General features: G+C 35.3%; 1 protein-coding gene across 5 annotated transcripts in view; it reads left to right on the forward strand.

Annotated features, from left to right (window-relative positions):
- Window positions 1-14,579, forward strand: part of LOC138696416 (CD109 antigen-like) — a 225,562-nt gene that overhangs the window by 185,320 nt on the left and 25,663 nt on the right. For all 5 annotated transcript variants that reach the window (XM_069821379.1, XM_069821380.1, XM_069821378.1 and 2 more), the window contains 3 exons: window positions 3,726-3,844; window positions 4,129-4,268; window positions 5,878-6,097. In XM_069821379.1, the coding sequence (XP_069677480.1) occupies window positions 3,726-3,844; window positions 4,129-4,268; window positions 5,878-6,097 (479 nt within the window). The remainder of the gene's footprint in view (window positions 1-3,725; window positions 3,845-4,128; window positions 4,269-5,877; window positions 6,098-14,579) is intronic.

A 14,579-nucleotide genomic window follows, 5' to 3' on the forward strand; every position in this document is an offset into this window, starting at 1 on the left:
ATTGTCACCCACTGCTCCATTGGTTTGGACACAGGAAGGGTTGTCCATTCCAACTAGTAGCAACTAGTATCCACGTCCCTATTACTTACATGCAAAATTCCAGGGTGTATTTCCAGGCCTTGCAGTGGAAACAGGCAACTAATATTTTTTCACGTGGCCTTCTCATAGTACATCGGTTATGTTACCAAAGTTTTGAGGCAAGTTTCGGCATGCTGGGTGTGATACTTCCATTGTTAGAAGCAGAATTTAACTTAGAGGTATATCGACGAGAATCAGTTTTATAGTAGTTCTTTGTTTCTTTTTTAACATTGTCAAGGAATAGAGTGAGCAGAAGCTCTATTTTCTGTTATTGTCCCAAAAAATTCTGTCAACTTGTTAGTAAATTTCGTTTTGTCCAGTTTTCATTCTGACATGAACTTACAAATATAATGAAAATGATTATTTTCCTATGAAGATAGCATAACATCATATCATTAAGTAAAACAGGAAACAACGATCCAACAGTTGAAAAAGAAAAACTTAATTATGGTTTAATTAACAATGCTCACAACTGCCTTGCTAGAATTTTTTCCCACAGGTTTATTTTAGAAAGATATTTTTTGCACGTACTAGTTAGTATTAATAATGCTATTCTATGTTGACACGTTTCATTTCATTCATTGTTCAGATACACGTTCATAATACCGACAAGAAAAAGGAGTATATTGTAATATAATATGTACTGGTAATATTATATATGATATAATACATTATAATATATATTGTTGTTTGATCAACTGTCCGAAGACAGGTTTGAACCTCACAAGTGACACCAATAAGGCATCACTCATGAGGCAAATAAGCCAGGCGATAATGGGATAGGATGGGTAAGAAAGAAGGAACTGGGAAATTTTCTAGAGAGAGTTCATTCAGTTCACTTCATGTGATAATGAGTTCGCGAGATATCAATTTTTTTTCTGTTTGAAGTGGGCCTATAGTACAAAATAGGAGTAAACGTATTAGTAACAATGAAAAGCCTCCTAATACTACGTACGAATAATAGTGTGATACTGGAAGTGTTGGTACAGAATCAATGATGGCACAGCTCTCTAGTTCACATAAGGATCTTAGGTGCTTGTTAACAAAATATCGACAGAATTTATTTCATATTATTAACATTTTGTTGTATTTAGCAGGTTAAGATAATGAAACTAAGTGAGACGAAGAAAAAAGATGCACTTGAAAAGAAGGTGGATGAGAATTTCGTTGTATGACACAGCGAAATACCACATGCGACACATGCCAAGGAAGGAGGAGTTAGAGTTATTGTGTTAGAAGAGCTAAACAAAAAGGTGACTTCCTGGACAGTGGTCAGTTCAAGAATTATCACCCTACGCTTCAGCCTGGAGCTCAAGATAACTATAATACAGGTGTACTCACTGACAGAAGATGTGTATGTGGCAGACAAGGCAGAAAGCAGAAACAGAACTGTGCTTATAATAGGAAACTTGAATTTTTGCCCAGTAATGCAACAATCAAGAAAGAGGTGTACTGTGAGATGCTATGAAATCTTCGTTGTGTGATACAGAACAAAAGGTGTGGAATGCTCTCACGTGGAATCATCTTTAATCATGAATTCATGACAATACCAGGCCACATACAGCCAAATAAACCCAAGACCTCATCGCATCATTTGGTTGGGAACAATTTGACCATCCTACCTACATCCTTGACTTGGAACCAAGTGACTATTCACCTGTTTCTTCATCTAAATTCAATGAACAAAATTCCTTGTCTATTCCAGCCAAACAAGCCCAAGACTTCAGCGCATAATTTTGTTGGGAACAATTTGACCAATCTCTCTACAGCCCTGACTTGGCACCAAGTGATTTTTACCTGTTTCTTCATCTGATGAAATTCCTTTGTGGCAAACATTTCGATGACGATGATGATGTAAAAAAAGCAGTTCAAACATGGCTTTCATCACAAGCAGCATTATTGTGACAAGTCCACACCTCTGGAGTAACGGCTAGCATGTCTGGCCGTGAAATCAGGTGGCCCAGGTTCGATTGGGACAAGTTAACTGGTTGAGGTTTTTTCCGGGATTTTCCCTCAACCCAATATGAGCAAATGCTGGGTAACTATCGGTGCTGGACCCCGGACTCATTTCACACGCATTATCACCTTCATCTCATTCAGACGCTAAATAACCTAAGATGTTGATAAAGCGTCGTAAAATAACTTACTAAAATAAAAAAAATTGTTGTGGCAAAGGGATACAAAAATTGGATCCCCATTAAGACACGTGCCTCAATAACAGCAGAAACTTTGTGGAGAAGTAGTTTAAGATGTGTAGAATCCAATGAAAATAAAGTATTTTGGAAATAATGTTGCGTTTATTTTTTAAAAATTACCATTACTTACTTAAAAATGTGCCGTGTAGATTACCCTGTAATGGTAACTAACAGTGTAGGTTCTGACTGACAGGTATATCTGATTATATCTTCAACTTTAAAATTATTTTAGTAACACGCTACCAGTATAAATAAGTTCACACAAGAGTTTTTATTGGCTTTCAGTGGGTTTGTTAAACTGTTTTTGACAGTATGACAGAACACGAGATACCGGTACAATAAAAGTAGTATTGTTGGTGAAGCAAAGTTGATTAACATAAGAACTAAAGTAAAGATCCAGAAAGCCATAAAGTAAACAAAAATCTATGACAAGTAACATAATATTCACATAACTAGTGCCTGAGTAAAATCATCAAGCATATATCCGGTGGAAACTATTTATAACAGAACATTGCAGGTCCTAGCTTATACATAGGTACCGGTACTATATAACACAACATGATAAGGCTGAAAGCCGATGGATTCTCAAAACTAGTAGCTCGGACAGCAGGGCTAATTATTTATCAGTCAGAGGAAAACCGAGGTGTAGGCCTTCATGGTAACACTAGGAAAGGTCGCAGATAATTTATAGGCGAGATTGTGAAGAATCTACACAAATCGAGAAATATATTTAATGTATCAATTATTAGACTTTGTCCCAGAAATAAAGCAAATCATATTAATTTTTCTGAGTCATGTGAAGAGGATACTTGAAAATTACAACTCTCATTACTTTTTATTTATGTATTTATTATTTTGCTTTACGTAAAATACCACATTTGGCTTTATTTAAATCTAAGAATTTGACTTTAAAAAAGTACCTTTAAGCTGCATTAATATTTGTGGATGTTCTTTTTTTTAATGGTTTAACTGTCTGCTATTAATTTCGTTTATTTTGTTATGCAATGTGTTGTTAAAAAGCTGTACAGAGAACCTTGTGGTAGAAAGCGTGTTGGCAGACCCAAAAGAGACAGCAGACTGATGTAAAGTACACAAGAAAGTTAGGCTGGGGGATGAAAGCAGGAGAGAAACAAAATGAGGAAACATTTTCAGGGAGACCAAGGATATATAAGGCAAAGTGCCACAGATAAATAGTAGATTGATTTAGATCCACGTCCTTCCTCTAATACTAATATCAGTGCAGGAGACCATTGATAGGACTCACATTGTATATCAAACTGAAATTACTTTTGATAACTGATATGTTAATGAAGCAAGTTACTGTAAAATTACAATAAGTAAATTATTTAAGTATGTAAAAAATATAATGATAACAATAATGGTATATAGGTACCGTACCGGTACTAGTATTAGAATAAAACCATGTTAATTATATTTACGTCTTATTTCTAGGAGATATACTTGGACCAAGTATACAGAATCTTGACAGTTTGATTAAAATGCCATTTGGATGTGGAGAACAAAACATGCTCAACTTTGTACCTAATATTGTGGTCATAGAATATCTAAAGGTAAGTTAATCAAGGCAGAAATTATGTTTTAAAATTTGTTGTTAATTATGAAAACACACACATAAGTTTAACAATGTTAAGTTGAGAGCAACTGTCTTAATTTAATTCACCCTTTCTTTAATTCGTTCATTCTTGTATTATATTTAGTTGCATTTAAGTATTCCTAAATTGATCTTTCCTTCAGGCATGCTAATGGGCATACTCTCACAGTACTAAACAATTTCTTTGACTTCCTCTGTGTAACTATTAAGCCACTATTAATATATTTTAAACAACATTTACAGAATACAAATCAACTAACGCAAGCTGTGGAAGGTAAAGCACTGAAATTTATGGAAACAGGATATCAGCAAGAACTAACTTATAGACATGCCGATGGTTCTTTCAGTGCATTTGGAGAAAATGATCCCAGTGGCAGTACATGGTAAGTGAAAAAAATCTTTACCATGTCACATTAAAAGAAAAATCACTAGGTTTGTTTCTCCACAAAGTTCTAATATTAGTCCTACAAATTATTATTTCAATAATGAAATGAGTTAACCCATAGACGAATTTAAAAATGTTAAATGTCCTATGGATGTGACACATGAAACACTAAAAAAATCTTACATACAGAGCTTAGTCAGTTTGTGTCCTCTTCCCTTAAAGTTTCCCACTTTAACCCCTACTATCATCTCAGATTCTATAATCATATCCCTTAACCTTTAAACCTTATCTACACTCTACTTTAGTCTTTGTTCTAATACTATTCTATACTTTCTAATTTACAATTTGCCTATTACTTTCTATCATTCCTATTCAGTTTCTATATAATAATTTTCTTACTGTAGGATGAAGAGAAAATTGAGAATCTGGAACATTTAAAGAATCGTATCATTGAAGCTTGTGCTAAAGTCACCCTGGAAATGCTACAAAAATATTCTCTCCACATTCTCAATTTTCTTTTCATATACCAAGCTTTTTATTTAACCACAAAAGAAAAAATCAAGGGGTGTTAAATCTGGAGACCTGGTCGGCCATTCTACTGGTCCATGCTGACAAATTCAATGTCCAGGGAACTGTTCGTCCAGTCTGCTGCACATTTCTGTGGCTTAACCCACCAGAATGAAGAATGATATCAATTCTTCTTCTCTTTCGATAATGTCATCACGAAAATCAAGAAATTTGTTATAGGAAAGCTTCTAATAATCACAACAATGCATTGAAACTGTCACAGGTTAACCAAACAGTAAAGCAGGAAAAGTTCATTACAAAAATTGCATAAAAATATATTTTCCATAGCCTCCTTAGTAATGTACCGTGTTACAAAATATCTGTAGATGCAGTACCAGTAACTAATGTTTGTGTCATTATGACAGTTATCTTTAAATAACTTGAAAACAATTAGAGATATCTCAAAACGGATTGCACCATCGATTTTTTTCAGAAAATTTCACATGATTTTAAGTAACTACATGATCCCCTTTCCATTTAAAATTTCAAAGTTGCATCCAAAATGGCTGCTTTTGAAATAGCTGAGGGCCAGAATCGAATGTGCCACTGATAGAGCATTTGGTCTTACAAATACTGGTAACACCTATAGTAATCCGGTTATTCTTCTGGAGTTTTCGAGTACAGTATTTAAAATGTTCTCAGGATGGAGTACCAATCCTTCGCTGAGTGAGTCCAATGGTGGAATGCCACCTTAAGGCCTATGGACATGCCTGCTTTTCTGTTTGGGTGTGCTCCCATAGCCAGACCAACTTTCTTCTGGAAGCAGAACAGGCCAGGAGGCCTAATCCAAGACTTATTGATGATGACCTATAGTAATCGAAAATCAAGCATATGGAAGATACTTACATGGTTCCAGACTTTTAATTCGTCCTGTATAATTAATTTTGTTGAGCAGTACTCATTCATTTTATTACAACAGAAAATTAATGGAAATATGCAAACAGAAAACTTTGTCGAATTTATTTGATAAACATCAAAACGACAGAAAACTGTCTGAAATTTATACTATGCTTTAATTGATCTACTTATTTATTCCTCAGGTTGACTGCCTTTGTTGCCAAATCCTTCCGACAGGCAATGCCATATATTCCCATTGAGGAGAGAGTAATCCGGGAGGCTTTGCATTGGCTATCAATAAATCAGGCTCCAAATGGTAGCTTCCCCGAAGTTGGGAAGGTAAGCCATCGAGACATGCAAGGTGGAGCTGCCAAAGGACTGGCTCTCACAGCCTACACCCTGATCGCATTCCTTGAAAATCAGGTGCGTGCAGTTATATATCATTCAACATTGTAAGACAATAAACACAGTATGTGACGAATAGTTCGCAAGTTGAATTATTTAACACGTTGATTGCCTAGAGAGAACACCAATGTCTCTATAAGCATTCAGGATGGCAGTCAACGTGTTAAAAAGTTAATACCAGGGGTGCTTATCAGACGTTTGTATCATTTTTCTCAATAATTTCGCAGATTACTTGTTACTTTCTCGATACTTGTCCTGCATTTTCTTTGAAAACAAGTGTCAGTATACTTTTGATTCCCTCATAACAGATCTAGCTTTGCACCTACAATTACAAACAAATTGTTACAGAAGTTTTTTATCACTGCGGGTTTCATCTGTGACAGAAAATAGTACCAATAAGAATCAGAACAAATCAAAGTTGATAGTTTCCTTCTTCTTCGAAAGAAGAATTGGAAAGTTGCATTTCTAAAGATGACTCTCACAGAAGAGTGGATATAATAGCAATAAGTAGGCAACAACAAAAAGCTATTATCATAGATCCAAATACATGCATCGAGAAAGATCTCAACCAAGCTCATCAGGTTGTCATGAAAAGAGGACCATTTATGAGCCTTGTATTCCCTACCTTAGTGCCAAGTATAACATTCCTCTCTTCAATTGGTCAGTAATAGGTTTACTTTTTGGAGCTCGGGTTCTTTATCAAAATTTATATATAATTTTTAAAACAATTATTAATACCATATTTTGAAATTAAAAAATCATCCAAATTTTTAAAAGATTCGCTGCAGATTATACAATTTCATTTATATTGCTCCGCTGATTTATTAGAATGCGTTTAAGTTTAAAGAAAGCAGCAAAACAGTACAACGTGGTCTGTTGTGAATAAAATCCAAGTCTCGCATATTGGTAAGGCATCACAATCACGTTCACAACTGAATATTTCTCACAAAGTAAATATTATTCAGTGCCTTGAAAACAGAGCAAATATTAAGGATATTGCTGGAGAGTTTAAGATAATCTTTCTTTCTCTGCTTCTGCATTCATTTATTTATTACTGTATTTTATAGATAGATATTTCTAGGAAATAAAATTACATTGTATTAATGTTGTATCAGATTCACTTTTTATAATGAATTAACAACTCTTAAATATACATCCCCATATGATCGATATTTTACTATCCATAATATTCCTGGATTTTCGTGCTGTACCTAACAATGATGCTTGCCGATAGCAGGGGACTTGCGTGTTATATCTAACAAGTAGACATTCACTCTATCTTATATCGATGGAGCATGTATATCACTCCAAAGCATACTTAAGAATATGCTGTATGCTAATTTTAATCAAATTCTTTTATTTATAAATTTAATTTGAGATTTATCTTTTAAGATTTTATTTTATAATATTGATATTAATGGCACTTAAGTATTACATTTTATTTTTACAGCAATATTCATCTTTAATTCATTACGATATACTATTGCTATTAATTTCCAGATCCTCGTTGTCATCTTTAATTAAGACCAGACGATATTCTATATATATATATATATATATATATATATATATATATATATATATACCAGCCAATTCCCTTTCCTCTTTCTGATCAGTTTCAGCATCATTCTTTCTTCATCCACTCTTTCCAACACAGCTTCTCGTGCGTGCGTGCATGCGTGTGTGTGTGTGTGTGGTGTTTTTTTTTTTCCTAATGCCTGGTATTTGAAAATAAAATCATTTGACCTTTTGCACTCCTATATTTTTCAAAGATATTGTCATGGTCAGCCACTGAACCACAGATTTTGAGGTGTTCTCAATCCATTTCTTGATTTGAGTTGCACAATGGGCAGTTAGGGAACTGATATATTCCAATTCTATGCAGGTGCTTCGCCAAACAGTTATGGCCTGTTGCTAACTAAATGCAGCTACAGACGATTTTCGTGGTAAATCGGGTATTAACTGTGGATTATGATGCAGAGAGTTCCATTTTTTCCCTTAAGATTGTGTTATCATATTTTGTTTGTTGAAGTCTAAGTATGTAGATTTAATAAATCTTTTCACAGAGTAATACGTAGATTTAGTAAGAGGTCTGTAAGTATCAGTGCTGCCCTTCTTTGCTAAAATATCTACATTTTCGTTTCCCAAGAGATATATATATATATATATATATATATATATATATATAATTTCATTTAAAAACTTCCCAGTCTAAATAACTAATTATTTAAATTGAATTCAATTAAAAAAAAAAACACGTCAATTTAGACATTGAGGGGGAAGTCTGAAACCAGGCTTAATTGCTTTTTAGATTTCACCCCCCAACCCCCAGACATCCCCCTTTAGAAATTTCAATCGGCACTCCTATATTTTTATAATTATTGTGCGTCCTATTGCAATAGGCAATACTTTTCGACGCCTTGTAGCTAAAAATCTTGCCTTCTTATTAGAGATGATATCTGTCATTATTTCCGACCATATCAATTAGGTTTTGGTTCGCCTCAGGGCTGTGAATCTGTTATCCATTCAGTTCGTTCTTTCTTGAAAGATAATTCCTCCTCTAATAAGATCCTCTTAAAATTAGATTTTAAAAATGCCTTTAATTGTATTGAACGCGACATCATGCTGGATGCCATTAAACAAAATCTTCCCCAACATTTTGCCTTTCTTTGGCAAGCCTATAGATACCCTACGAAATTGTTTTACGGATCTGACACTATCTTATCCCAATTAGGCTGTCAACAAGGGGACCCTTTTGGTCCCATGCTTTTCTGTCTTGTATTACAACCAATTATTACATCTCTTAATAGTGATTTTAAATCTTTTTATCTTGATGACGGAACCTTAGCTGGTGATCCTTTGGTTGTTCTTAGCAACCTTCAGAAAATAATTTCCCTTAGTTCTCAAATTGGCTTACAACTCAACCCAGATAAATGCGAACTTTATTTCTGCTCTCATAACCTCGAGAAAGTTGTATCTGCTTTTCAGCTTGTAGCTCCTGGTATTAAACTAATTTCTAAATCTGATTTAACCATTCTAGGTACCCCTATTTTCTTAGATGCAGCTCAAGATATTGTAGAGCAGAAATTGCTTCGTTTGAAAACTTTGCTTGACAGGTTAGTCCCCCTTAATCCCCACATATCTTACTTTCTCCTTAAGAACTCTTTATTGATTCCCAAATTTAACTACTTTTTGCGGACTATCCCTATATGGTTGTTTCCATCTTTCCTCTGTCAAGCTGACAATATGATACGTCATTACTTAGAAATTTTACTTAATATTTCTCTTAGTGATTGCAGTTGGATTCAGGCTTCTCTACCCATTAAATTTGGTGGGTTAGGTATTAGAAAATTGAGTGATATTTGTACGCCGGCATTTTTAGCTTCTGCGCACGGGGTTTTGGACCGAATCAAATCTATTTTTCCCTCTTACAGTGATTCGGTTCAGATCCCTTTTGTGCAGGAGGCTTTAGTTCGATGGGGTGAGGTTTCCAATAAATCTGATCCTCCGTCTTTTCCAGTGGTTCAAAAGAATTGGGATGAAATACTAATCTCTCTTGTTAAGGAGTCCCTTCCGTCATCTTTTTCTTCAGATACAGATCGTGCTCGTTTTTTGGCTCTCCAACAAAATGTTTCAGGATCTTGGCTTCATGCAATTCCTTCCCCTAACATCGGTACCCTTATGGATCCCAGATCCTTTAAAGTTTCCGTGGCTTTACGCCTCGGTTGCAAAATCTGTCACATTCATAAATGTATCTGTGGCAATATTGTAGATTCTTATGGCCACCATGCCTTAAGTTGTGTCATGAGTAAGGAGCGTCTCTCTCGTCATTCATCACTCAATGACATCATTAAAAGAGCATTAACATCCTCAGGGGTTCCATCCATCTTAGAACCTTCCGGGATCAGCCGTTCAGACGGCAAGAGACCCGATAGTCTGACTCTAGTCCCGTGGCGTGTAGGCAAATCCTTAATTTGGGATTCCACATGTGTGGATACACTGGCCCCTTCTCATCTGCCTTCAACTTCTAAGACACCAGGATCTGCAGCAGAAAGTGCCACTGTCAGTAAACACCATAAATATAAACATCTTGCAGATAATTATATGTTTGTCCCTTTTGCGGTTGAAACGTTTGGATCATGGTGTAGTGAAGCCAAAGCTCTCATCTCCACCATAGGCAGAAGTTTAGAGAGCTTTCTGGGGACCCTCGAAGCAGTCAATATCTACATCAGTGCATTGGTATCGCCATTCAGCGCGATAATGCTACAAGTATTCTTGCATCCTTCCCCGAGTCCTCTTATTTAGATGAAATTTTCTTCCTTTAATTATAAAAAAAATGTATATATTGATAAAGGAGTCCGATCTATTGTAATCAATCTATTCTTTACAGGGGCGTATTTTGCGGACTACCGGGGCTACCGGCGGTAGCCCAAGGAAATTACAAAAGAAAAAGTTTATAATATAACATAATGTAATAAATTTGTATCATTAGTTTTACCATAGTAATTAAAATTAAAGTAATTGTTAGATTTACATGCGCTCTCTGCTCTCGAAAAGAAACAAGTTGTCAAGGCGGCATCGCTGGAGAAACTGCTTGCTACGTGAGGTAGCCTGTGACCGTTTCGCTCACGCTCTCCTTCGCACAACTGCCCGTCCCCCCACTCCCTTCTGTTTCCATCGTGCACTGTAGGCGGGCGAGTTGCCGCTCTCGTGATCGGTTTCTTCGCAGGCGCAAAGCTGCAATACGCTTAGTACGCTAGCAATTGAATGTGATTGTGTTCTTGCAGTGCATTATTTTAAATCTGTGATTTGTTCGAGTGTCTAAGAGTTATATTAATTGTGAATTATTAAGTTTTTAATTTCCCAATTAAGTGATATTGTGAAAAATATGGCAGAACAAGTTTCTGGAGAGGTTTGTGTTGAAAATGACTGTGTAATAGAAGGTTTATTAAAAGTGCCTTTTAACCGTCGTACATAACAACGAGAAAGTTGAAATTGTGAAAATGGAAAGACCAACTCCTGAGTTAAATTTGTCCATGGACGTAAAAGAAAAACAGCGTGAGTACACACGCCATTTCACTTCAACATCATATGGTAAGTGGAATTGGTTGTGTGGTACTTCTAAACTGTCTAAACTATTTTGCTGGCCATGTTTGTTATTTAGCCGCGAAACTAATGTGTGATCAAAAGAGGGGTTTTCTAATATGAACTCCCTTCGAACGGCAGTCCTAGAATACGACAAATCAAAAGCTCATATTTGTAGTAGCATGAACTTTGCAAACTTTGGGAAGACAAGAATTGATTTACAGCTAGATAAGCAAATAGCTCTACACATCAACCAACACAATGCTCTTGTGAAAAAAAAAATCGGGAGATTTTACTGTGTCTTATTAACGCAGTCTGCTTTCTAGGAAAACAAGAATTGGCTTTTCGGGGTCATAACGAGAGTGTGGAATCAGACAATATAGGAAATTATATTGAATATTTAAGTTCCTTAAGTGAATTTGACCATTTACTGGCCAATCATCTTGAGAGTTCAACAGTATTTCGTGGTAATTCTCCCGCAATTCAGAATGACTTAATATTTGCTATAAGTGGGGTTATGATAAAGAACATAAAACCTTTTGTGGCCATTGTTGTTGATGAAACAAGTTACTGCTCTAATCAGAGTCAATTGTCCACTGTTTTAAGATACGTCGACAATACTGCCAATGTTCAAGAACGGTTTATAGGATTCACAAATGTCAGTTCGGACAAAACTGCTGATACTTTGTTTCAGCATGTGGAAGGTGTTACAGCAGAATACAATGTCGGCAATAAGTTAATTGCACAGACATACGATGGTGCTTCAGTTATGGCGGGAAATATTAATGGCTTAAAAACAAAAGTTCAAGAAAAGTATCCTCAAGCACTATTTGTCCATTGTTACAGCCATGTTCTCAATTTAGTTTTGCAACAAACTACTTCATCCATTCCAGAATGCCGCATTTTTTTCAAAATACTGTCGGGTTTTGCTGGATATTTCTCATCATCTCCTAAAAGATCAGAAAACTCAAGAAATTTATGAACAAGAAACTCCCAAACGTAGCACCAACTAGATTGAATTTTACATCTTGGCTTGTAAATACAGTAAACGAATACAGAGAAAAACGGACTGCTTTCTTTAAAAATATCATTTGTAATGACTCTGAAGAAAACTGGGATGATGCTGTAATTGTGCAGGCTCAAGGATATTTGAATTTTTTCGCACAGTTTCAGAATATATTTCTTCTTGAAGTCTATGCTAGAGTGTTCGCACATACAGATGTGCTCTACAATATTCTTCAGACAAAAAGTCAAGAAATAGCATACTACTTGCAACAGGTATCAAAGTTAAAAAAATACTATATCAGAGTTCAGACGTAGTGGGTTTCCGTCCATATGGAGTAATATGGAAAATGAAAATTCTTCAGCCAATACAATGGAACCACCATTAAAGTGAAGAAAAGGAGATGATGAATTGAAATACAGGCAGCTGTACTACAGCATACCAGATCGTATGCACATGGAAATTACTGACAGATTTTCTGATTATGGAAAGCTTCAGTTCACACATCTTCTAGATTCTCAAAAATGTTCTGCTTATAGAGAAAACTTCCCGAATGAGGCACTAAACAAATTATTTCAGTCCTATAACAGTCACTTTGATCAAGTACGTTTGAAAAATGAATTAAGTGTAATATATTCAGCAGAAGTCTTTGATTTTTCGAACAAACCAATCCATGAAATATTATCTGCCATATATGAAAACCAGCTGAACCAAGTTATTCCTGAAGTCCTTAAATTGGCAACATTAATTCTGACAATACCAGCTACGTCAGCATCGGTAGAAGGAACATTTTCTGCGTTGAAGAGAATAAAATCCTACTGTAGATCAACTCATACACAAGAACATTTATCCGGCTTGGCACTAATATCCATTGAAAAGTCATTTCTACAGAAACTTTGCAAGTGGCCCAATTGTAATTTCAATGACGAAGTCATCAACGTATTTTCGTCTCAATCAAGACGTCTGAAATTCACATAAATATGTAAGGAATTTTATTATAGGGATTTTAAAATATATTTTTTGTAATAATAGGGTCAGTGGTAGCCCAAACCCTTTAACCAGTATACGCCACTGATTCTTTAACAGACTCCATGCACCTTCTACCCTCAAAATTGTATAATATGTTTTGTACATTATTAAATATGAAAGAGCATTCAATTGTTTATACACCTCATTCATTTATTTCACATCTTTTGTTTTATATCGTTGCCTGGCAACCTCGATTGTTGTTACAGTTGATTAGAGCTGAAGTTACAAATATTTCTTGTAATAGTTGTGTTAGTGTATTAAATTATTGTAAAATAGTGTATACCCTTCAAGAAAGAATAGAAATCATATTTATTTATGGAGCTGAAAACCGTTGTGCTCGTAGAACTGCTAGAGCTTTCAACGAGAGGCATCCTGAGAAAAAAGTATGTCACTGATATGTCATAGATCTAATATGGAAATTTGAAGAAACTGGTTCTGTGTGCAATAAAGCAAATCGCCAACCTAGAAAACTCGATGAAACTTCGCAGATTGAAATACTAGGTCATTTCATTAATGACCCCACCATCTCCATTCGAAAAGTAGTTGCTGTAACAAACATTTCGGTTGGTTCCATACATAAAGTGCTGAAAATGAATAAATTTTTCTCCTACAAAATACAAAGTTATCTACAACTCAGCGAAGATGATTTTTATAGAAGAGTAGAATTTTGTGAACAGATGTCTCAGAGAACTGAAGATGATCCAAATTTGACAAAAAATATTTGCTTTAGTGATGAAGCGACTTTTCTTGTTAAATGAGTTTGTCAACAAACATAATTGTAGGTACTGGAACATTGAAAATTCTCATGTGTTTCGTGAAGATAATATCCAGTTTCTTCAGAAGATCAATGTGTGGGCTCGAATTTTTGGGGATGATATTGTCGGACCGATTTTCATTGAAGAAAACCTGACGAGCACAATGGTTTTAAGCTCCATAAATAAATATGATTTCTGTTCTCTCTTGAAGGGTATACACTGTTTTACAATAGGCCTAATTTAATACACGAACACAACTATTACAAGAAATATTTGTAGCTTCAGCTCTAATCAACAGTAACAACAATTGAGGTTGCCAGACAACGATATAAAACAAAAGATGTGAAATAAATTAATGAGGTGTATAAACAATTGAATGCGCTTTCATATTTATGTATACAAATATAGGGGTGCCATTTGAAATTTCTAAAGTGGTGTGGCCAGCGAATAGGGATTATAAAGAATGGACACTTCGCATCGGTACCTTTGACGTAGCCGGACTGATTTCAATGACCTTCAAGCCAGCTAAAACGTGAGATTCTGCTTTCTCCCTAGAGTTGGAGCTGACATCACACCAGCTAGCAGTCGACACAGCGGAAGTATAACACATATAATTAATGCATCTAGG

This window comes from Periplaneta americana, chromosome 3, assembly GCF_040183065.1.
Source record: "Periplaneta americana isolate PAMFEO1 chromosome 3, P.americana_PAMFEO1_priV1, whole genome shotgun sequence".
Classification (NCBI taxonomy): Eukaryota; Metazoa; Arthropoda; class Insecta; order Blattodea; family Blattidae; genus Periplaneta; species Periplaneta americana.